General features: G+C 40.7%; 2 protein-coding genes across 12 annotated transcripts in view; both read right to left on the reverse strand.

Annotated features, from left to right (window-relative positions):
• Positions 1-12,511, reverse strand: part of ZDHHC20 (zDHHC palmitoyltransferase 20) — a 50,508-nt gene extending 37,997 nt beyond the window's left edge. For 4 of the 11 annotated variants that reach the window (XM_074330146.1, XM_074330145.1, XM_074330144.1 and 1 more), the window contains exon 1: positions 11,527-11,629. Coding sequence is in view for 6 of the 11 variants with exons in the window: in XM_019715668.2 (XP_019571227.1) it covers positions 12,289-12,406 (118 nt within the window). In the remaining 5 variants the exon portion in view is untranslated. Of the gene's footprint in view, positions 1-11,526; positions 11,630-12,288 lie in introns of those variants that run through there. The other 7 variants (XR_012495632.1, XM_019715664.2, XM_019715665.2 and 4 more) reach the window with 3 other exon arrangements.
• Positions 12,512-22,640: 10,129 nt separating this feature from the next.
• MICU2 (mitochondrial calcium uptake 2) overlaps positions 22,641-23,884 on the reverse strand; it is a 70,895-nt gene continuing 69,651 nt past the window's right edge. Inside the window, exon 12 of the mRNA XM_019715675.2 lies at positions 22,641-23,227. Within this exon, the coding sequence (XP_019571234.2) occupies positions 23,123-23,227 (105 nt within the window). The 3' untranslated portion in view covers positions 22,641-23,122. The remainder of the gene's footprint in view (positions 23,228-23,884) is intronic.

The following is a 23,884-nucleotide window of genomic DNA, read 5'->3' on the forward strand; positions in this document are numbered from 1 at the left end:
AACTATCTATTTATGTCACATCCATTTTTTTCTATGAGGCTTTCCTCACTCCCTGGTTATATCATCATCCGCCCATGTATTGTAGTACTCAACTGTTTTTAGTTTTTACATTCAGATTTCGTTTACTTTGAAATGGCACATTCCAGGGACAGGAAGAGTATTAGATAAGCTGGAACAAATCTCGTGGTTCCAGAAAGTAAGGAAGAAACAAATGATGGGGACATGTCAAAAGGACACAGAAACTAAATGGAGACAGCTCCTACTGGCCAAATCTGGGACAACCTGAGGAACCAAATCAATAATAAGATTATAATCCATAAAATGAGACTCCACGAAAGCATGCTGATGTAAATGAATGAACGAATAAATAAAAATGTGGGGAGGAGAGAGACCTCTTCCTTACAGTTCTACTGTAATTAAAAGTAGAAGAAATTGTGGAATTAGAAAAATCACTATTTGGCAACCAGCAGAATACCTGTTTCAAGCAAGAATCCTCAAGAAACGCTAAAGGGAGTACATATGAGTGACCAGGAACAGATTTACAGTGTCAAGGTGCTCCAGACAAAGATGCTGGTCTCAGCTTGGGTTCTCTGCCATCAGGTGCTGAGAGAGTCCGGGATGCAAGATATCTAGTGTGAAAGGAGGGGGACGAAGCAGAACTGGGCAAAGGGTGAAGTCTAACTGCAGGGCAGGCCTATCAAGGCCTCCGCCCACTGGCACTGGCCTGGAGCTCTGCGGCAGTGCAGACCCTTCTCACTTACACACAGGATGCAGGCTGCCCAGGCAGGGTGTGACCTTGGGTGAGGTGAATCATACTCAAAGGGCTAACCGCAGGAAGCTGTCTGCAGGCTGCACTGCCACAGCGGAGCAGTATGCCTCCTGGAAGGGAGTCTGTGTGGTGCACCTGAGTCTGCCAGAATACTTAGTAATTACAGAGAAAAGCTGTGCTTTCACAGAATGGAGACGCTCGGCAGACACCACCTGAAATGATCAGAGTGAACAGTCTCCAAAGTGTCAATCAGTGACACATTATTACTTTTGTGGTATGCTTGCTAAACATGCACTCTGACTCGAATCATGAGGAAACATCACACAAACCTAATATAAGGGACATTGCACAGAAGAAGACTGTACTCTTCACAAATCTATGGTCACGAAAGACAAAGCAAGACTGAGGAGCTCTTTCCAGGTTAAAGGGCACTGGAGACTTGATAACAACCTGAATGTGGAATCCTAGGCCGGACTGCAGAGCAAAACAAGGGATGAGTGGGACAGCTCGTGAAGTCTGACTAAAAGAGTAGTACAGTGGTACCTTGGTTTTCTAACGTAATCTGTTCCGGAATACCGTTCAAGTTCTGAAACATTCGAAAACCAAGGCGCAGTTTCCCCATAAAAAGTAATGCAAAATGGATTAATCCATTACAGACCTTTAAAATCAACCCCTAAAACTGCAAAATTAGCATGAATTTTACTACTGATACCACAGATCTGTAAAATTTTAGGCGTTCGTAAACCAAAATGTTTGTCAACGGAGATGTTCGAAAACCGAGATACTACTGTATATTTTTCACCAATGCTAATTTCCTGATTTTGATAACTGGATTCCAATTATGAGACTGAATGTTTGTGTACGCCCCCCCCCAAAAAAACACACAAACCAGCACATTCATATTAGGTTGTAAGGGTGAAGCCCTCATGAAAGGGATTAGAGCCTTTTTAAGAGTGACCTCAGAGAGCCCTCGCCCCTTCGACCATGTGATGATACAGTGAAAACATGGCTGTCTATGAACCAGGAAGCGGCTCTTACCACACCCGGAATCACCAACACCTTGATCTTGGACTCCCAGCCTCTAGAACTGTAAGACGCACATTTCTGTTGTTTAAGCCACCCAGTCTATGATATTCTGTAACGGGAGCCCAAACAAACTAAGATATTCTTGTTCTTAGGAAATAACACTGAGGTATTTATAGGTAAAGACATATTGTGTCTGCAACTTACTCTCAAACATTTCAGAGGGAGAATGGATGAATAACAACATATAGCAAATAAGATTTAGGGACTCTATGTGAAGCACATAGATTTAAAATATAAGAAAAAATAAGATTTTATCCATTTGTAGTTTATCTTGGAATAGTGTGGGGTATGGAACCAATTTTATCTCTTACCAAACACCCATCCAGTTGTCTCATCTTTTCCTCTGTAATTCAAGATGCTATTTTTATCACATTCTAAAGTTCTATAATTTCTGGACATTCTATTCTGTTCCATTGGCCAGTGTGTTTATCCATGTATCATACCATACAATTGTTTTCATAAGACTTTATTTTTTTGAGCACTTTTAACTTCATAGCAAAATTGAGCAGAAAGTTGAGAGAGTTCTCATATACCCACCCCCCTTCACAGTTTTAATTACAGAGGCTTTGTGGTGTAAAAGTCGGTGGGTGTAAAAAGCTTTGTGGTGTAAAAGCTCTTTATCACTGTTCTTTTTTTTCAGGGGTTTCCTAGTGGTTCTTTCTTGTTTATTTTTCTAAATGACTTCTACAATCCACTTGTCTAGTGACAAAAGAAAGAAAAAAACTTTATTGGGACTGGAATTCATTTATACATTAACTTTGGGAGAAATGAAATCTTTGTAATATTCAATTATTCATATATCCATAAACAGGATATATGAAATGTCCTTCTGTTTGTTCAAGTCTCCTTTTGTTTTTCAAGAATGTTTTCCCTCTTATAGGTTTGACATATTTCTTAAGTTTACTCTTAACTGTTTTATCTTTTTGATGCTATTGGAAATGGAGACTTCTCTTCCACCATATTTTCACTTATTCATTATTTTCATTATTGTGTACATATATAAGGTATTGGTTTTTGTTTGCTAATTTTATATCCTATTTCACTTCATTTTTTTGTATAGATGCTTTTTCGTATAGATTCTCTTGGCTTTTCAGCATGTACTATCACATCATCTGCACACAGAAACAGCTTTCCCTCTTCCTTTCCAATGTCTTATGCTTCTAATTATTTTATCATGATTAAATGTGGTAACTGAGCTTGCTAATACAATGTTACACGGCAATAGCCATAGTAATAAACATCTTACTTTAATTGCTGGTTTTAGTGGAAATTAATGAAGTATTCTGCATGTGTGCAATTTTGTTTGAAAAATCCATTTACTCCTATTTTATTAAGTATTTTTTGTTGTTGTTGTTAATCATGAATGGACGTTGGACTTTCAAATGCCTTTTTGACATCTATAGAAATAATTATTTTTCTTCCTAATGTATTACCGTGATGAATTTAACAACAAAAATGGAAGGAATTAGTTATTATCCCTCATATCTACTGATAACACCACTTTTTTCAGAGGCACAATCCCTTGAACCCTCATCTCTTACGCCCTGTCTCCATCTCCCCATCACCACGACTGGTTGACACCAACCTGTCTAAAAGGATTTAAACAGAGGTTTCAGGAAAAAAGAATTCTAAGGCAAAAAAATTTAGAAAAATACTGGGTTAAACAAAGTTACATACTTAGTTACAGCAGAGCTTCTTACAACTTGTAACATGCAAATGAGCACTGTGATATTAAAGCTATATGCAGCCCAAATGCATTTGACCATGTACATTTGCCTATCTTTGAATTCCCAGTGTCAAGTAGAGTGCCTGGAACACTGTAAGCACTCAATGTTTGATAAATGACTAAATTAACATAGAGATGTTTTTAAGGTCAGGAGAGTATCCAAATTTGAAATTGCGAGTTATCTACTGTGAGAATACTTCTCCTATTCCCCCTCTACTGTGTACACATTATGCAGGACCTACTCTAGGTTCTTCATGTAAAGCAGTGACCGTGCTACACAGGAGAAAAACACAAATAACTATGAAAAGTCATAGTGAGTATTAATGAAACAAAGCAGGGTAAGGGAAAGTGAAAGAGGAAGTACTTATTTAAATAGGGCAGTGGGAAAGCCTCTCGGACAAGTGACTATCTGAACAGAAATCTGGATGAAGTGAGAAAACTGGCCATGTGGCAATCTGGGAGGAAAGCCCCCCACGCAGGAGGAGCAGGAAGCACAAAGGTCGTCAGGTGGGACCGCGCAGGGCCTGATGGCTGTAAAGCAAGGGGGCCTGCTTGCTGAGGCCGGTCCGGCAAAGGGAGAGATGGGACAAAGTGCTGGTGGGCTTTACAGATGGCACAGAGAACTGCCCATGACTCTCGATTTCGTCACGAGAAGTGGGAAGCTAATGGACGGTGCTGCACACAGGAGTCATAATCCTGACTCGGGTTCTAAGGGACCCACTCCGGCTCTGTGGAAGAGGGCTGGGAAGAGCACACTGTCAGGAGGCTACTGCATACATGTACGTGGCATTCGGCATCCCACTCCTTTTTTTAATACTTATAAAAAAGTATACCAGTTATCCATAGAAAAATGGGAATCAGAGTATTAGGAAGAAAAAAGATCAGTATAATCTCACAGCAGTGTCGTTCACTATTAACCTGTGGGCGTACTGCTACAGGTACTGATCATATCCTTTCACATTTAATAAGTCATGTGTCTTTATATGTTGTTCAGTTAATATCTTAATAAAATTAGTCCTCCTGTGGTTCCAATTGGGTGGGCCAAAGCTCACATTAGTAAGTGTAATGAAGCACTGGGAGGGGTACAAGAACACAGAACACAAATGTGTTCAAAACAGAACTGAAAAAGTCTTTATCAAGATGTATGGATCTCTCTTACAGACGTCTATTCACCGTAAAACCATAATCACCATTATATGTGACCATTTCAGTTATTTAAGTAGAGATGCCCATCTTCTCAAGAAAATGTGCCACGTATCCGAGCAGTACCTAACTCTGTAGCTCACATGCTACTGGAAGTAGTGTCAGGTATGATTCTTCAGGTGCCACGTGGGGATGTGGCGGGTGCCATCCCTCAGACTATACATCCTGCCAGTCACTCCTGATACCACCTGCAGCTCAGAGCAAAACGGGCACGTTTCTGCAATATGATCTTCAAATACAGCTAATTAAGTATATATATTTTAAACTGTGTGAGAATGTGCTCCTTCACTCCCTAAAGACTGTGTGTGTGTTGTGGGGGTAACAACAGAACTCCAAGAATTAAAAACAAAACAAAAAACCTCCCACCAAAAAAGGGAAGACAAGAGAAAATGTACTAGTGGCCATTTACATCTTCTCCCCGCCCTCAATAGAATCTGAAAGCCTCCTCTGCTACGAATCTTACATTATTCTGTAAGACAGGTATTACCCCATTTGACAGCATGGGAACAAGTTCAGAGAGGTTCAATAATTTATGAAGCTCATTCAACAAGTATTAAAGTAGAGCAAGGAAGCCAGCATGGCAGACGAATCAATAAAAAGAGAATGGGAAGGAAATGAGCCAGAGAAGTAACGACGGGAACAGACTATAGTAAGGACTTCAGATGTCCCACTGAATGAGACAGGAAGCCCTAGGTTTCCAGAAGAGGAGTGACAAAGCTGGTATTAATGTCAAAGGGGCCATTCTAGCTGCTCCGTGGAGAGTAGACAGGGGACAGGATAAGGATGGGGATGCAGTGAGGAGGGACAGATGAGACATAAGGGTACCACCATGATATAGGTGAGAATGTGGCACAACCATCCACCCAAACTTAGTATCTTTAAACAACCACCACTTATTTCACACGATTGTGGGTCAGCAGTTCAGGCTATGCTGTTAAGCTGGTTTCCAACTGGCTGCAGTCAACTGGCAGCTCAGGAAAGTCTGATGGCCTCTTCTCATATAGGGGCCTGGCACTTAGCTCATCTTGGCTGGGCCTCTCTCCCTACACCGTCTGGCCTGGACTCTCCTACATGGCAACCAGAACATTCCAAAGACCTATCTATGGTGAAGATGCACACTGTCCTGAGGCCTCGGTTCCAGAGCTCACACATCACTTCCAGCACATTCTATTGGTCAAAGCAAGTGCAAGGCCAGCCCAGGTTCCCTGGGTGGGTAAACAGAGCCACCTCCTGATGGGAGAGAGTGCCAACTTTGCGGCCATGATTTTCAATCTAGTACACGAGAGATCACGGTGGCTTGAATGAATACAGCTGCAGCAGTAGTGGAGACAAACAGCCATATTTGGGTACAATTAATGACAAGATTTGCTGATTAACTGGATGTGGAATAATTTTTCAACCAAGGCACTGGAATGATGAAACTGTCCTTTACTGAGCGAGGGTAGGAGGAACAGGCTCAGGAGAGAGAGGAAACAAGTGTTGTTTTGGGTGTAGTGAGTATGAGATAGCTACTAGATAGATATCCAGTAGAAATGTCCAGCAGACAGACATCACAGTGTGGAATTCTGCGCGCTGTGCTTCTCTCCACAAAGTGCAAGTGGCCAGAGGAGAAAGAAAGTTTTATTTGCATGACTAGGGCACAGTATTCTTCTTCCAAATAGTCTGACCTGGCTTCCAAATTGTCCAGCACCTTTTCCTTCCATATTTCTCCTCTAACAAGAAAGCAGTGAAGGCTCAAAGAAGAAATTTTATATGGAATTTATACGGAAGAAAAAATAAAGGTCTTTTTGTTCATCTGGGTTTGGGTTTTTGGATATATACTTACAGATCTCTCTCAGACCATCTACTTTATGGTATCAACAAAAACTGATAACCAGGACAGATTAACTCACTAGCAGTCATAAGAAAAAAAACATTTTTCAAAAAAAAGGCAGGGCACTATAGCTTTCAAAAGACAAGTTATATAGAAAATTGCTATACTCCAGCCATGAAACAGAAAGGAAATAAAATTAGTAAAAAAGTTTAAAAAAGTATTCTAATTCACGTTTTAACTTTTCCTATAATGATGTCAACCACTGGGGATGGAATTTACAAAGCCAGATTTTCTTTTTTAATAGTATCAGCATGATTCCAAAGGCTCAACGTTTCATAATCCAAAACAAAGGCTGAAAAACCAATAAACAATTATCATGTAGCCTGTAACCCCAAAGACTGTTGAAATATGTTTGGTAACTATAATTTAATTAGTATTGTTAGTGTGGACATTTGTTCTAACAAATCGTGTTGTTTTCAAACATGATTCACGTGAGTTTCTAAGGGCATGATTCTATTAAATTAAACACATATTAATTGAAAGTCTACTAGTAACTAGACTCTAGTGACTACAAAGATGAACAGGACCCAATCATACTATACATCTTATAAGCAGTATTTTAAGTATTTTTCAAATACTTAAATATGATATAATAAAAGTACATTTTAAAACATTCTAATTCAATGTTCAAATGATTTGTGGAGGCTTACGAGAAATATATTCTTAAATGAAACTGCAAATATATTTTTAAAACAAAAATACAAATTAGAATATTAAGTAGAGACTAAGGGGAGAAATACTGATACATGCTACAACACAGATGAACCTCAGAAACACATAAAAGACAGCAGACACAAAAGACCACTTATTGCGTAACTCTACATGAGATGTCCAGAAAAGGCATACAGAGACACAATGTAGATTAGTGGGTGCCTGGGGCTGGGGATGGAAACAGGAAGTAACTATACATGGGTACGAGGCATCTGACTGAGTGACAGAAATGTTGTAAAAATGGATGGTCATGATGACTGCACAACTTGGTAGGTTTACTAAAAATCACTGAATTGTACATCTTACACGAGTGAATTTTATGGAATGCAAATGATACCTCGATAAAGCTGTTTAAAAAAAAGGGCAAAATAAAACTTTTATAGATATACAAAAGCTGCAATAATTCATCACCAATTGACCTGCACTACAATAAATGTTAAAGGAAGCCCTCAGGCAGAAGAAAATAACACCAGATGGAAATACTGATCTATAAAAAAGAATAAAGAATACCAGAAATGGTAATAACTACATGGGTAAATATGTAAGATTTGTTTTCTCATTTAAATCTTAAAAAAAAAAAAAAGATGTTTAAGCAAACTAACAGCAATATAGTGTGAGTTTTATAACATATGAAATGCAGGAAACAATAGCATAAAGGCTGGGAGGGAAGAAATGGAAGAAAGCTTTTATGAGGTACTACCTGTGAAGTGGCATATCACTTTAAAGATAGATTAAGTTAAAGATGCACGCTATCCTAAAGCTATCATTAAAATGAGAGCTACAGCTAATAAGCTAACAGCGAAAATAATCATAAAAATAATTCAAAATTTTTAAATCATTTAAAAATTGATTCATTCAAAAGAAGGCAGAGGCGGAAAAGGGAACAAAGAACAGATTTAAAAACAGCAAATTTAAACTTAACCATATCGATAATCACATTAAATGCAAGTGGTCAAAATACCCCTATTAAAAGGTAGAGATTGTACAGCATGATAATAATACTGTGACCCTAGATAATAATACTGTATTGTATATTTGAAAGTTGGTAGGAGAGTAAATCTTAAAAGTTCTTATCACAAGGAAAAAAATTTGTAACTGTGTGGTGATGAACGTTAACTAGACTTACTGTGGTGATATTTTTCAATATGTACGCATATATACATACATATATATATATACATATATATATATATATCCACACAATATAGTCATACACTGAATCATTATGTTGTACACCTGAAACTAATTATTATGTTGTATGTCAATTTAAAAAACAGGCAGATTAAAAAAACAAGACCTAACTATATGCTGCTTACAAGAAATGCATTTTAAATATAAAAACATAAACAGGTTAAAGTAAAAGGACTGAGAAAAACATACCATACTATCAAAAGAAAGATTAGTGGACAAGTTAATATTTGCTAAAGTAGATTTCAAAACAAACAATATCACCAGGGATAAGAAAGTCATTTCATAATGATAAAGTGTCAATTCACCAAGAGGATACAACAGTCCTAAACAGTTTATGTACCTAATTACAAAGCTCAAAACACATGAGGCAAAAACTGATAGAACTACAAGGAGAAATAGACAAATCCACAATTATAGTCAGACCGCTCTCAATAATTAAATGATAAAACAAAATCAGCAAGAGCACAGAAGACTTGAACACTAACAACCAACTTGTCTTAAACGACATTCATGGAACATTATGACATAATACACAACAACAAACAGCAAAATATACTGCAGGACACAAAATATATTTTTCTCCAATGCACATGGAACACTTCTAAGACAGCCCATATTTTGGGCCATCAAACAAGCCTGAATATATTATAAAGGACTCAAGATACACAAGTATGTTCTCTGACCGCATGGCATTAAATATGAAATCAGTAACAAAAAGATACCTGGAAAATCCCCAAATAACTCCAAACTAAATAGCATACTTCTAAAATAGGAGCCTCTACATGCCAAATAAGAGGTACACATCCACTATTAACAGCTACAAATGACCTGTCAGGTGTTCTGAGAAAACTCTGGAAATCTAAAACCATCTTGAATAAAGTAGAAAAGTTGGTCAAACCACCCATAACTAAATTTAGCGTTGGGGGTAAAAAATCAAAGAATTTCAGTTTAATTTAAAATCAAGGACCAATATTACTAATTAATCACTACTTTTCTGCCTATCTCCTCTGTGAAATGGCCATCTTAGGTGCATTACTTCTCACTCAATTTTGTCCTCATTCTTACCCCTTCCAACAATAGGAGTTACTGATGGTGTGTGTGTGTGTTTGTGTGTGTGTAATTACAAAATGAGGAAGTTATAGAGGCTGGGATGGAATGACCGCCTCTCATAAACAATTTGTTTCTTAAAATGTCCTACTGTGGGTGAGGCATTTTTATTATCTGAGTTACTTAATAACCTTCTCCTGCTACCTGTTAGGAGAAAATTACCTTACAGAAGTAGATCATAAACACAACAGAAATCTGTCCTGAGTGTCCAGGTCTAGATAAACAAGTAGACTAGTCTTGCATAGCAGTTAATTTTAAAAACATGGAGGCATTCCAATTCTGATTATGCTGTGTACTAATCGTATGACCCTGGTCAAATCATTTAACTTTACAGAGATTATTATGAGAATTAAATAAATTAACACATGTAAAGATATAATTATCATTATCCTCTGCCATCTAGTTTGATAAATACCAGAAGCTATGAAAATTCTATAAAAATTATTAAAATGGCACTTTAAGTAAAACTCACACTTCACTCAATTTAAAAATCCTACAAAGTTATATATTTATGTCTTCCAGTGGGAGGGTCTGTGCTTATGAAAACATAAATATACACAAGTAGTTTAAAGGGTAGTTTTAATATGAGAGTGAATGAGATTTCATGCTCAACTATATAGTCCTATGATGCTGCAGACCTCCCAAATTCTCCAAGGTTAAACTTGGATAACTCAGAAGTATTAAATGCAAGCCCGGTGGTAAGACTTCTCACCACCAGTATTTTAAAATTCTTTGAAGCACTGGGTCTTAATTATTTGGTGCAGAATGTTCAACTTAATGAAATCCTGGGGTATGATTTCTAAAGGATGGGCCTAAACTCTAATTGAAGTGATCTCCAAAAATGGGCAACCCCTCAACCCCACCCCTACCCCCATTACGGATCAAACAGTTACAGTTCCATGGATCCTCAAGGCTCACTAAAAGTTACATGCAGAGTAGAAAGATGTGGATCACATTCCAAGAGCCACTCCACTATTGTTGACTAAGCCAAGGGCCTATTTGTTCAGTCTCATTTCCTAGTCTGTAGAGATATCAGGGGTTTAAAGGAGAGAATGATGAAATGCCCCCTCCATCCCCACTAGCACACAGCACTTCTCAATTCCTGTTCATTTTCCTTTATGTTTGATGTCAGTTTTTGACAGGTTAAATGTGCAAATTTCAACATAAATGCACATTTTTAGTGTTCCCTCAGAAGCTTTTGTTCAAAACCATGATGGAATTAAAATAGGGTGGGAATAATGTTGTGACAGAACTAAGCGGTACAACTTTTGGAATAAATGCCCACTTCAGAGTAAATAAGATAACAGTATCATCATATATTAATGAGAATCCTATGACCACTATCACTTCCTGGAAGGTGGCTCAAGAAATACCTAAATCTAGTTGATTTTAAGTGATTCAAACATTTTCGGCAAACATTTTGGTATCAAAAGGATGAAATTAAACAGTAACATTCAACAGTTTATTATTATTATTTCAAAATGCACCCCACAACTAATTTATTCTATGGCTATTTGCAGGGACAGTTTTCCTGGAAATTAAATATACTGTAGGTAAAAACCCTCAAACTTGAGCCAAAGCATTCTGTCCCATGCACAGAACTCGGGTTTAACCAAGTCCTATCTGACAGCTGTGCAAACCCAGAGCCATAACTAGAGAAGTCCTGATTGTGCCACTTTCAAGTGCAGTGGGTGGTGGTACAGCTTTTCATTCATAAAATTCGTCTCTATCTCCTGTGGCTTTTTAAAAAGTCTATATACCATATTGGTCCGTTACACAACTGTGGACTCAGCCTGGACACTAAGACTAGGTCATTCTGGGACTGGATACCAAGGGTCTGCTTTTACAAACACCACTTACCGTGTGGTCCTAAGTTTTCTCGAGAGAGGACACAAGCAGCAGACAGACACAGAACCACCCAGAGGAGGCCAGAAGTAGTTGCACAAAGCCTACGAACAATTAACTTAAGACAGAGCAGTCAATCAGTGTCACAGAGGTACAGCCCTCAGGTTTTGATCGACAACCAATCTCTTTCCACCTGAACGACAACCTATTCAAAACAGTATCGTAAATCCTTGAAGTGTGCTGGGAATCGGGTGAGAAATCGGATATAGGAACTAACGAGGGAAATGGCAACAGGAAAGCGACACCAGGACATCTGAGGATGAGAGAACCAGAAACCTGCATAACAAAGACCTGCGAAAAGGATAATAAAGGTACTCCTTCTTTGTTTGAAAACAGCATTTTGTGCGAGTTACTGAGACTTGAAATAAGGAACTTCCCAACGGGCCGGGCACAACCGCGCCAGAGACCGGCGCTCAAGGTCTCGGCGGCAGACGGCCCTCAACCGGCAGGAAGACCACCCGCCCGGCCACCGGCTCTGCGTTAACTCGCTCTTCTCGCGCCGTCTATGCCGCCACCACCACCACCACCACCAGGAGGCACGGATGCTTCACCGTAAATATTACAAACGCAAAGACGGTCAAACACCCCCAACACTTCCGCGAAGCTCGCTGGCTCCCGCCGGACGCAGCGCCCCGCCCCAGACCGCGGCGCTGCCTGAGGGCCGCCCACCCGCCGCGGCCGCCGCCCAGGCCCTCCCGTCGCCAGCTCAGTACTCACACACGCACAGCTCCACCACGTACGCATAGTAGGACCAGGCCACCACGAAGGCGATGAACAGCACCGGCACCCAGCCTACGCCGCGCTGGCAGCAGCGCCAGAACCGCCCCGGCGCCATGTTCCGCGGGCGGCTGCACCACCGCGGCGGCGAAGAGCGCGGGACCCGAGCAGCGACGCCGGCGCTCCGGCGGCGGCTCGCCCGCGGCCCTGCCCACAAGCCCCGCCCGTCGCAGCCCCGCGCCGAGGCGGCCCCGCCCCTGCCCGGCGGCCCCGCCCCCAAGGCCTGTCCGCCGCAGCCTCTCGCTGTGGCGGCCCCGACCCTCGCCGCGCCAGGCCCCGCCCCCTGAGCCGGCCGCTGTCGCGCCGCACCGTGGGGCGGGACTTCCGTGGCTGAAGTAGGTGGGCCGGCGCTGGGGTCCGGGCCTCGGTTGGGGTCGGACCGCCTAGGGGGCGGGGCAGCCCGAGGGAACGGTGGTGCCAGTGGAAGGAGCGCAGGGTCTGTGCCTGGCAGGGCCGCTGAGGCGAAAAGCACTTCCTGGCCGGTTGCGCTGATTTGTGGGCCTTGTCTGTATACAGATCCTGCTCTCGTGGGACCCATTTCCAAAGAGGGCGAGACCGCGACCCACCGGGTGCAGGCCAGGGAGTTTGTACATTGTTGTCAGGCCCACCAGTGAGGCGAGTGTTCACCTCTCCTTAAGAATCCTATGCTTTGAAATCATTTGCTCCACGTTTCAGGCCAAACCCCTCCATTTTTCGAAGATGGCACCGGTGGACGCCCGTGATTTAGGATGGAAGCCGCTTAGAGTCTGTCAGTTTGATTTGAAACCCAAACTGAAGGTTGAGTTAGGAGAAGGAGAGGAGCTTGCTCCCCAAAACGACAACTGGAATTTCGAGAATTTATTTACAACTGGAGACTATTGCTAAACAACGCTTGTAATCATAATTAGAACCCAGAAGCAGCACTCTGAAGATATAATGATACAAGTACATCCAAACCGCATTTTCTGATACTGTCATGTCTGTTCTGGTTAGACTAAGATTTTAATTAGCTGCTGCTCAATAAGGCCTCCATGAAGCACACGTCCCCTTTTATAGTGGAGTATGAAGGTCGTAAAAGCAAATAATGCTGAACCACTGCATACTAGTGCTAGAAATACTAAAGGGTGTGTAAAATACTTTGTTCTCCAAAATTTTATACCTTGATAAGTCATGTTAGTGGCACAGTTGACAGGTTCAAGGCATTAAAGTGGATCAAATTCAGCTTGTTTTCCAGAGAGCCTCCTTAAGAGGGTTTGACTTCCTGATGGAATATGGACTGACATGGAAGAAGTCCTGTAACTTAAAGTCTTTCTCCCTCCTGCCATCTCCAAAGCTCAGCACAATGGCACTTCCTCCAGAAGGCTTTCTTGATCACATCAGCTGGAAATGATTTCTTTGTGTTATGCCATTTTGCTTATAACACATCCATTTGTTTCCTAGGGCTGCCATAACAAAGTACTACAAACTGAATGGCATAACACAGCAGGTATTTATTGTGATGCTGGCCTAAACTGGAGCTGGCAGTGGAGAAGGTGATAAGGAAGCTATTTAGGACTTCAGATCAACGTTGACGCACCCATTCTGCTCCAAAAACATAGCAATAGTAGATGTAAATCTAAAAATAGAAAAGCAGCAAACAACTCAGGCTCAGACCTCCATCCCCAATCTCCATCTTCCCCAGCCCCTACCAAATAAAGCAGAAAAAAGTTGTGCTGATCAACCCCCAGGATCATGGCTTTTAACAGATACTGGAGGACACACTGGATCTCCCCGACCTGGAAGCGAACTAAGCTGCTACCTGGTCTAGTGACTTGATCTATGGTGTCCCCATTGTTACCACCAGCCAGTAAGCTCAAAAGGCCCCTTTATGTTCTACCACGTTTCCCTGAAAGTAGACTTAGCCAGATAATCAGCTCTAATGAAGCTTTTGGAGCAAAAATTAATACAAGACCTGGTATTATATTATATTATAGTATATTATACTATTATATTATATTATATTATTTTACTATAAGACCAGGTATAATATAATATAATATAATATAATATAATATAATATAATATAATATAATACCGGGTCTTATATTAATTTTTGCTTCAAAAGATGCATTAGAGCTGATTGTCCAGCTAGATCTTATTTTCGGGGAAACACGGTAGTTCTGAACTGAAGCCTGGGGAGGAATAAGGGTGACTAGAGGCATCTATGAAACCATTAGACAAGGATTCTGGAAACCATATAGCAGTCAAGAAAAAAGAGAAAACTTCTTCAGTCCCATACAAGATAGGAAAGGAGAGAAAAGAGCAACAAAAAAGGGCTGGAAACAGAAAACACATGTGAGATGAGGAAGTTACAACCAACTAGATCAGTAATTAAATACAAACAAATGCCACATTTTATTTTTTATATAAAGGTGCATGGGAGAAAGTTGGAAGCAAAATGTTAGCACGAGTGATTGCTTTTGTATTTTCCACAGTTCTACAAAAACATAGTGTGGGGACAGAGTCCCAAAGAGCAGTTTCCAGGCTCTCGGCCTCACGTAGAGGGGTGCTGGCCCCAGTAGTAGATGGCCATCAGCTGTGGCTAATTGACCGTCAGCTGTAACCAGTTAGCCAATTAGCCACTGCTATAACTGCCGTGGCTGCGTTGGTTGGTCAGTCGGTCGGTTGGCTGGCAGAGAAGCGGACAGCAGGTTGCAGGTCATGTGGCTCCAGCCTCCAGTGAGACTATAGTGCCACCAGTGAGACGATAGTGGTAGGACACCCCTATCTATGGCTCCGTGGGTGTTCCTTTTTGGCCTAACCGTATCCTGCGTTCTTATGTGGGGAGCGGGAGTAGAGGGCCCGCAGGCCGCCTCACACGACAAATGGCGCAACGAGCAGGTTCTCCCGTAGGACACAGTCTTTCAAAAAGTACTATATAGTCAGGTGCTTTGTAGACTGTCCCTCAGTCTGCATTGGTCTGATATCTTCCCATAAGCCAACTGGGGTATGGATTCAGGGGCAGAAAACGCCATCCTGCAGGGTGGGGTCGGTACAGCTCACCTTCTTGCTGGTGATGTTAGCCTGGATCATTTCGTTAAAGGGCTGCCCCCACTGTGAGTCACAATTTTCCCCTTTCCCTACACTATTCATTAGAAAACAGTCATTAAATCCAGCCACACTCAAAGGGAGAAGAATTAAAAGAATTAAATTAAATTGGAGGGAGAAATATCAAGGAATTGTGGGCATATGTTCAAACCATGACAGTAATTAGTAAGTGTTTAGGGAGAGGTACTTCGTGGCTATGCAAACATCCTGTGTTTGTGTAAAGTCTCTCCCACTGATTTTAATGTGCATCGATGGGCCTTGCTGTGAGGTCTTTTTCTTTTCCTTCACTGCATAGTTGACTAATGATCTGCTTTTAAACTGATAACATGGAGTCAAAAAGGGAGTTCAGGGATTTAGCTGTGGCGATGAGGTGACAAATAGGTTCCTGACCCTGATTACAGCAAGAATTTCTGGTTTGGTTACATTTGTGTTTGCACACCTGGAGGAGTGTGCCCCAGAAAGCTTCCTGGCCACTTGCCCATTGCTCGGTGTTACCAATTGCATTTAGTCTGGAGGACACAGCTGGGCTTGGCTGCTGCCATGGCAACATTGATTGACCAGAGTACAGCAGGATTTTAGGGAATGTTACTTGGCCCCACTGTCTCTATTGCTGTGATCTCCTCCTGTGATCACTTTGGATTGAGAGCCAACAGGTTCCTGGCCAATCAAGGCAGGGTGGATGAGCCATTCCAGACAGGAGAGGGGCAAATGACAAGCTTTTGTGTGTGTGTGTGTGTGTGTGTGTGTGTGTGTGTGTTCAGCCTTTGGAACTGTCCTATAGTCATGTAGCCTGTCTAAAATCCCCGAATAAAACACTCAGGTACTTCTCTTCTTATGACTATTTAATTAAAGATAGTCACTTTCCCTAGACTGTAAACTTTCTGAACGAGGGACTAGGTCTACTTTGCTGACCATTGTGAGCACAGAACATAAAAGGCACTAAATTGTATTACAGTAGTACCTCAGTTTTCGAATGTCTCCGTTGACGAACATTTCGGTTTATGAACGCCATAAACCCGGAAGTGAATGCTTCAGTTTTCAAACATGCCTCGGAAGTCAAACACGTCATGCGGCTTCTGCTGAGTGCAAGATCCTGATGCCTGGTTGTCGGCTGTTTTCGAATGTCTCAGAACTCAACTGGTCTTCCGGAACGGATTATGTTAGAAAACCGAGGTACCACTGTAGTTGAATAAATGAGTGACAAGTAACCTGAGTTAGGAATGTCCCTGCTTCCCTTACAGTTTTCTCAAACTCCCCATAACTTCGAGCACAGAAGCACTCTTTTATCCACACACTCTCTAGTATTGCTAGGAGAGTGTTATAATTTATTTATATCATGAAGTAAAAAACATTTGTGGGCTAGCCTAGTGATTGAACTATGACGTCGAACACTATTAAGGATAACCTGACTTTGGGCAGTGTGGAAAAACGATAGATTGTGGTGTCTGTGATACCTGGATACAAAGCCCAGCATCATCACTTACCAGTTATGCAACTTGTGGAATTTGTGTAAGTCCCCAGATACTCATTGTCTCTTGTGTACCATTTCTTGTGAGGGTGAGCTGACATTTCATGTACGATGTATGCCTGTGTAGTATATATGTAGTCTACATAAAAATGTATTTGTATGTGCTTTATGCATATGTGCCCCTATTCCTGCATACATGTGTATGTATACGTATATTCCAGGGCATAGCTGTGTCTGTCTATCCATCTAATTATCTATCGATATTGTGTACCTCTAGTTCCTGGCTTTCGGTCACTGTACCCATCATTGTCCCCATCGAGTATCTCATCAGAGACAATTTACTCTAAGGAATTGGTAAGACAGGTGTTAGACAACTGAAAAAGCAAAAGGGGACACTGAGGTAACTCTGGGAATGTACCTGCAGGAAGAGCTCCTAGAAAGGCCGGGGCCTCAGGAGAAGAGGTCGGAGCTTAGAGGAAACGACTTGTCCTGCTCAGTGGGTGCTAGTTCTCCAGGAGGACACAGTGAGCTGCTCTGGCAGTGCCAACTGGCAACAACAGCAAGCACGAGGGACTGGCACCAACTGCTGCTGGGGTGTGGCGGGGAATGGGGACAGTGGCGGGATAATAGGCCCATGGGAGCGCGCCCTGTGCTGCCCACCCCTGCAGAGCCTATGCACCAGAACTGGGCTTGCAGGGTCCTGCCCACAGCACAGGCAGAAGTGCATGGAAGTGCTGGGACACAGACAGCAGCTTAGCAGCCAGCAGCACCGTATAACTTGATGCTGACAGCTGCCTAGCATCCTGGCACAACTGTAGTACCTTGTATTTATCCCTTGTCATGGGACAGTTGAGTTAGTTCCAAGTTTTTACTGTTTGAAATGATGCTGCAATGAGCATCCCGTTAACTGTGTTTGGACAGTAGAATTTTGTAGTTGGGGAGAGCTTGTATGACACTGTGCAAACCATAAAGCAGTTATTAATTAATGCTTTTCTACCCAATATTACTGTCTACATATGACGTAAAAGCAGATGTTATGTTTTAAGCACAATATTTTCTCCTGTTTCATCCTCAGAGGAAAGACTATCAGAAAAGCAAGGCTAGCGGCTAGCAAAGCACACAGAACAGAGCACGTTTCAATCAAGTTTGATACTGATGCTGCTGAAGAAATAACCCACCCCATTACAACGTACTGCCTAGAATCCAAAGATTCGTTTCCTGCCTCACTAAACGCACCGAATGTGAATTGCACACGTTAGTGGTTAAGTGTGCTAACACTTGTTCATTTCCCTAAGAGCTGGTGGATACTTAGCTCAGGGATGTCAGGCCAAAGTCTCCCACACTGCTTCTTCAACAAGGAAGTAATTCGAGACACGTTCCGTAATTTTCTGTATTCGTATTTACTTGGTGTTTTTGTTCAAGATCATGCTTGTGCTCAAGGAAGATAAAACATTTTAGAAAAGCACGAGTGCCATCTTGTGGAGGACATGTGCAGTGTTTCGTTCTTTTATTTTAAATGTGTCGTGCTGCCACCACCCATGGTTTGCAGAATTCTTTCAATTTTTATCAATATCGTTCTTCTCCCTCATCTTCGGGTCTCATTTATTTTATGGCATTAGAGGCATATTGGTGTCAATTTTCACCCCAGCTCTTGCAGACATGCAATTTCTATTAAATAAAACTTAATGCTTCGTCTGTCCTGTGCTGCCTTTGTCTTTCTGTTCCCTAATTTTCTTTTTTTTTTTTTTTTTTTCTTTTTTATTAATTAGTTTCAGGTGCACAAGACAAAGCAAAACTTAGACATTTATCATTTATATCCCTCACACTGTGTGAACCCCCCTCCCCCCATCCACTATCCCTCTGTACGTTCCCAAAACCTCTCACCTTCCCCTTATCCCCACCCCCCTGCCCATCTAGCAACCCTCAGTTTTTCCTCCATTTTTCCAAAACTGTTTCTGATTAGTTCATTCACTTATTCTTTTCTTTAGATTCCACATATAAGTGAGATCATATGGTATTTGTCTTTCTCTTTCTGACTTATTTCACTTAACATAATGTTCTCTAGGTCCATCCATGTTGTTGCAAATGGTAAGATTTCTTTCTTCTTTATGGCTGCGTAATACTCCATTGTATAAATGTACCACAGTTTCTTAATCCAGTCATCTACTGATGGGCATTTCGGTTGTTTTCAGGTCTTGGCTATTGTATATAGTGCTGCAATAAACATAGGAGTGCATAAAGATTTTTGAATTGGAGTTTTGGATTTCTCCGGATAGATACCTAGGAGTGGGATTGCTGGATCATAAGGTAGTTCCATTTTCAGATTTTTGAGATATCTCCAAACTGTTTTCCATAGTGGCTGCACCAATCTGCATTCCCACCAACAGTGCACCAGCGTTCCCTTTTCTCCGCATCCACGCCAGCACTTGTTGTTTGTTGATTTATTGATGATAGCCATCCTGACTGGGGTGAGGTGGTATCTCATTGTGGTTTTTATTTGCATTTCTCTAATGGTTAGTGAGTGTTCCCTAATTTTCATAATTTGCATCAAACTCTGATTTTGCAGTTTGCCTGTACTTCCCCAGGGAAAATTCTTTAAGTTTCGCTGGGTACAGAATTCTAGGTTGGTGGGGTTTCTTTTCAACTCTTACATAGCTATTTCACTCCATTCTCTTGCTTGCATAGTTTCTGAAGAGAAGTCCCATGTAAGATTAGACATGTTTTCTTTGGATATATTAATTAACATACAGAGGGTGTCAATTATTACATGAAGGCACTTCGCTAGGTGGTGGTGTTGCATACCTGAGATTCTTTACCTGGTTACTATCTTGCTTACACTGGACCTCGAGAGCACTGAATTGCGTTAGTCAGACGCCTCTTTTTGAGGCACTGTGTCCTCCTCGGTGTGAAGTTTTCAATTTGTTTCACTGTTGTTTCCCCTTTAGTGCTGTTCTCCATGGTGGTTCCCTCTCTGCCAACAGTATGGTTTCCGTATGTGTTTTTATACGCACAAATGGTATAAAATGAGTTTTTCTGCTTTAAACTCAATATTGTATTTCGATCTGTCCATGTTCCAGTTTACAGCTGTAATCCTACCTAGTACCCACAGCATACACTGGTCGCCGTTTCCCAGTGACGGACGGACACGTGGGTCCTCTACGTGCCCACGACAGTCCACACTGGGATGGGCACTTCGCGCGTGCGCTCGCGTAGACTGGGCTGGTTCTCTGGGGGCGTCTGTCCAGGAGAGACCCATCACAGGCTGAGCAGGTACCTAATTTCACTAAAGACGGCCTGATTGTTTTAACCAGCCGCTGAGATATCCTATTTCCTTGCGTCCACTCGAACATTCGGTGTTATCAGATTCCCATTGTTTGCCAATCTGATATGTGTAAATTGGTACCTCGTTTTAATTTCTCTGCTTACTAGTGAGCAAGTGTTTTCCTTAGCCACTCAGGTCCATCTGCTGCTCAATACCTCTCCTCCCCTTGGTGAATTTCCAAGATCCGTTTAACTGCTTATTTTTCTATTGAGTTCCTCATTTGTTTTGTTTTTGATACATATACCAGGGGGTGCCAAAGAAATGTGTACACATTTTAAGAGATATTATCGATGCTCAAGCAGTAGTTTCGCTGTAATCAGAAGTGTCTGGACACTGATGGGAACCACTTTGAGCACCTCTTGTAACTGCAGAAGTCAAACGTGACTTGTATTTATCTATTGTTATCGGTACATAGTATTAGAGTTTTTTCCTTTCTTAAATGTGTATACATTTTTGTGGTACCCTCCGTATATGTAATCTAGATGGTACTGACCTTAAGAGGTATTTTACAAATACACAGGGATTTTTTTTATATTATAGTATAGAAGTGCCAGAATATATATGTGTGTGTATATATATATATACACACACACACATATGTATATATAGAGGGAGAGAGATACACATATATGTATACATATATATCATGTTACTTTATTACAAATTTTTATTTATGTTAGTGCCTTGTGTTATTTTTAAAAATACGTGTGTAAAGTTATGTTACCCATGAGTTTCATTTCAGGATAGTAAAAAGGGCATTACAAAATATTTTTTAAAAATGGTGGTGGTGGTGTGTGTGTGTGTGGGGGGGAATTGGATCTCATTTGATTGAGAACCACTGACTTCAATGTTAATTCTTTGTTGGCTTTTCACATGTCTACTTTGTCTCAATCTTATCACCCATTGGTTAATCTTGTCTATAGTATACATTATATATTTTTTAAATAGCTTCTTTAAGATATAATGCACATACCATATAGTTCACCCATATAAAGGGTACAATTTGGCATTTTTTGGTATATTACATGGCTAATTTAAAAAAATTATGTAAAATATATGTAACAAAAATTGCCATATAAATCATTGTTAAATGTACAATTCCATGGCATTAATTATATCCACAATGTTGTGTTACTATCAGCCGTATATATTTCCAAAGTGTTTAATCACCCCAAACCACAGTTCTGTAGTCATTAAGCAATAACTGCCCATCCTCCCTCCTCCCCAGCTGGTAACATCCATCCCATTTTGTCTCTATTATGTTGCCTATTCTAGGTACCTATGTAAGTGGAATTGTACAGTATTAGTCCTTTGTGTCTGGCTTATTTCACTAGTATAACGTCCTCATGGTCCATCAATATTGTAGCAGATGCCAGAATTTCCTTTCTTTCTATGGCTAATATTCCATGTGTGTATGTACATGTTGCTTTCCCATTTGTCTGTTGATGGGCAGCTTTTCCCACTTGCCAGTCTCAAGCATTAAATTATAAGTCTTCCGATTTAGCAGATTACCTTATTTCAAGGCCTTTTTCTTTAACAACCGTAAGGGAGAGTTTCCCCTTGCCCCAGTAATCAACCCATTTTCAGTGTAAGATCACATTTCTTATTTTATTCCATAGGTTATAGTCCGAAACTGACATTAATCACCTTGATGCTCAAATGACACCAGATCTGGCCAGAGGGCGTCCCTGTCACAATTTTGACATGTCCCCGTTGTTTTTTCAGCACCATATGCTCCAGGCTCCTCTGTGCCTTCCCTGCCCCATCTTGGGACCACCTATCTACCCAGGGAGTGAGACATGTTTTCTTTTCTTTCTTTTTCTTTTTAAAGATTTCATTGGGAAGGGGAACAGGACTTTATCGGGGAACAGTGTGTACTTCAGGATTTTTTCCAAGTCAAGTTGTTGTCCTCTCAATCGTGGTTGTAGAGGGCGCAGCTCAGCTCCAGGTCCAGTTGCCGTTGCGAGTTGCAGGGGGCGCAGCCCACCATCCCTTGCGGGAGTCGAGGAATCGAACCGGCAACCTTGTGATTGAGAACCCATTGGCTCATGTGGGAATCGACCCAGCAGCTTTCGGCGTTAGGGGCCCGGAGCTGCAATCGTCTGAGCCACTGGGATGGCCCGAGACATGTTTTCAATATTTGCAATATTCTTATTTGAGAAACACATTTTAGAAATAATTTTTATTTACAATGTTTACAAATATACCATTTTACATTATATATTTAATGTCAATTAATTTCTAGTGCCATTTTAAATTAAACATTCACCTACAACCCAAAAAATGCTAACGGACTCTGATCTTGTGATCAGGATACTCCCAATTACACTAATTTTTAAGAATATGAACTAATGAGGTTGGCAATGGGTGAGAATATTTACATTTAAAAAACAATGTGTTTTTTTAAAAAAAGATGTAAAACAAAACATGCCTCAGTAATTTTTGTATCTTTGTAAATACTTTATTGTTTCCAGATAGAATACTGAAATTTACTTGTTATTTTAAAGACAACTAATATAAGACATAAGATAGACATAAGAAAACCTGAAATATTAATTTAATTTGCCTGCGAGGAACATCAGGACTTGTAGAATTGATACTGGCCTGTATGTCAGTTACTTGTTTCTATAATTACTGCTGACCCCTCCAGACGTCATATTGTGTTTCTCTATCTAAGAAATCAGCGAATAACGAGGTTTTCCATCTCATCAACAGAATGTTTTTGTAGAAGAATATTGTCTTTTCTTTTTACTAAGTTCATTAATTAAATGTTATTAAGATATTATTGAATCAGAAAGCAAACAAGGCATCTTTATATTACAACAACAACAAAAAAAAATCAGAAGGTCAACATCTGGTACTTAACAAAAAAATCTCAAATTCTGACAATTGGAGCAATAAAATTCCCACATGATCTCCTATAAAAGACCTTTTCCAGCTTGTTTCCAGACTTCTTTTACTCCTCCAATACTTTCTTTTTTCACACATTTCCAGTATTCTTGTACACTTGGTTGCTGTGGTACCTGTTCACCAAAAGTAAACATTAGGGGTCACTCTCTTCAAGTTAAACGTGATTCTTGTGTGCATTGTTACTGTTTATTTCCCACACTCCTCCAATACTATCCCGGTGGATTAGGTTGTGAAAGACGATTGCAACACGACTGTACAATAAAGTAAGAGACAGAAAGTGAATGTGACGTAAGAATATCCGAAGGGTGACTAAGGAATGCAGGCAGAGGATAAGAGAGTGGAGATTCCTCCCCAAAAGATAAGGAAGATGTTGAGTGACCATCTTTCATATATTGGTTTTAAAATATAACTATTTCATGATGTTTTCCTTTTATAATACTTTATAATGTTTTCTTTTTCCTGGTGAACTTTATTTAGCTTTGTGGAATACAAATTATAAGTCTAAAACTTTGATTAAACCTTGGCTAAAGCTAAAAAGAAACTATAGGTCACAATATATTTGATGAGAAGCCTTAAGAAATCATATAATTCATGTAAGTACTTTGTGAATTAAAAGTACCGTGTGGTTATTATTCCTCTCAGCTCCACGAGAAAGTAAAAGTTAGGAAACCTTTGGACTCTGGTGACCACAGCAGCACAGCAATGCTGGAAATCCACCAAATGGACACCAAAGTCTATTTTAGCTTTTCTCTGTATGTGCTTGTTCCTAT

Source organism: Rhinolophus sinicus, linkage group LG04, assembly GCF_036562045.2.
Source record: "Rhinolophus sinicus isolate RSC01 linkage group LG04, ASM3656204v1, whole genome shotgun sequence".
NCBI classification, from domain to species: Eukaryota; Metazoa; Chordata; class Mammalia; order Chiroptera; family Rhinolophidae; genus Rhinolophus; species Rhinolophus sinicus.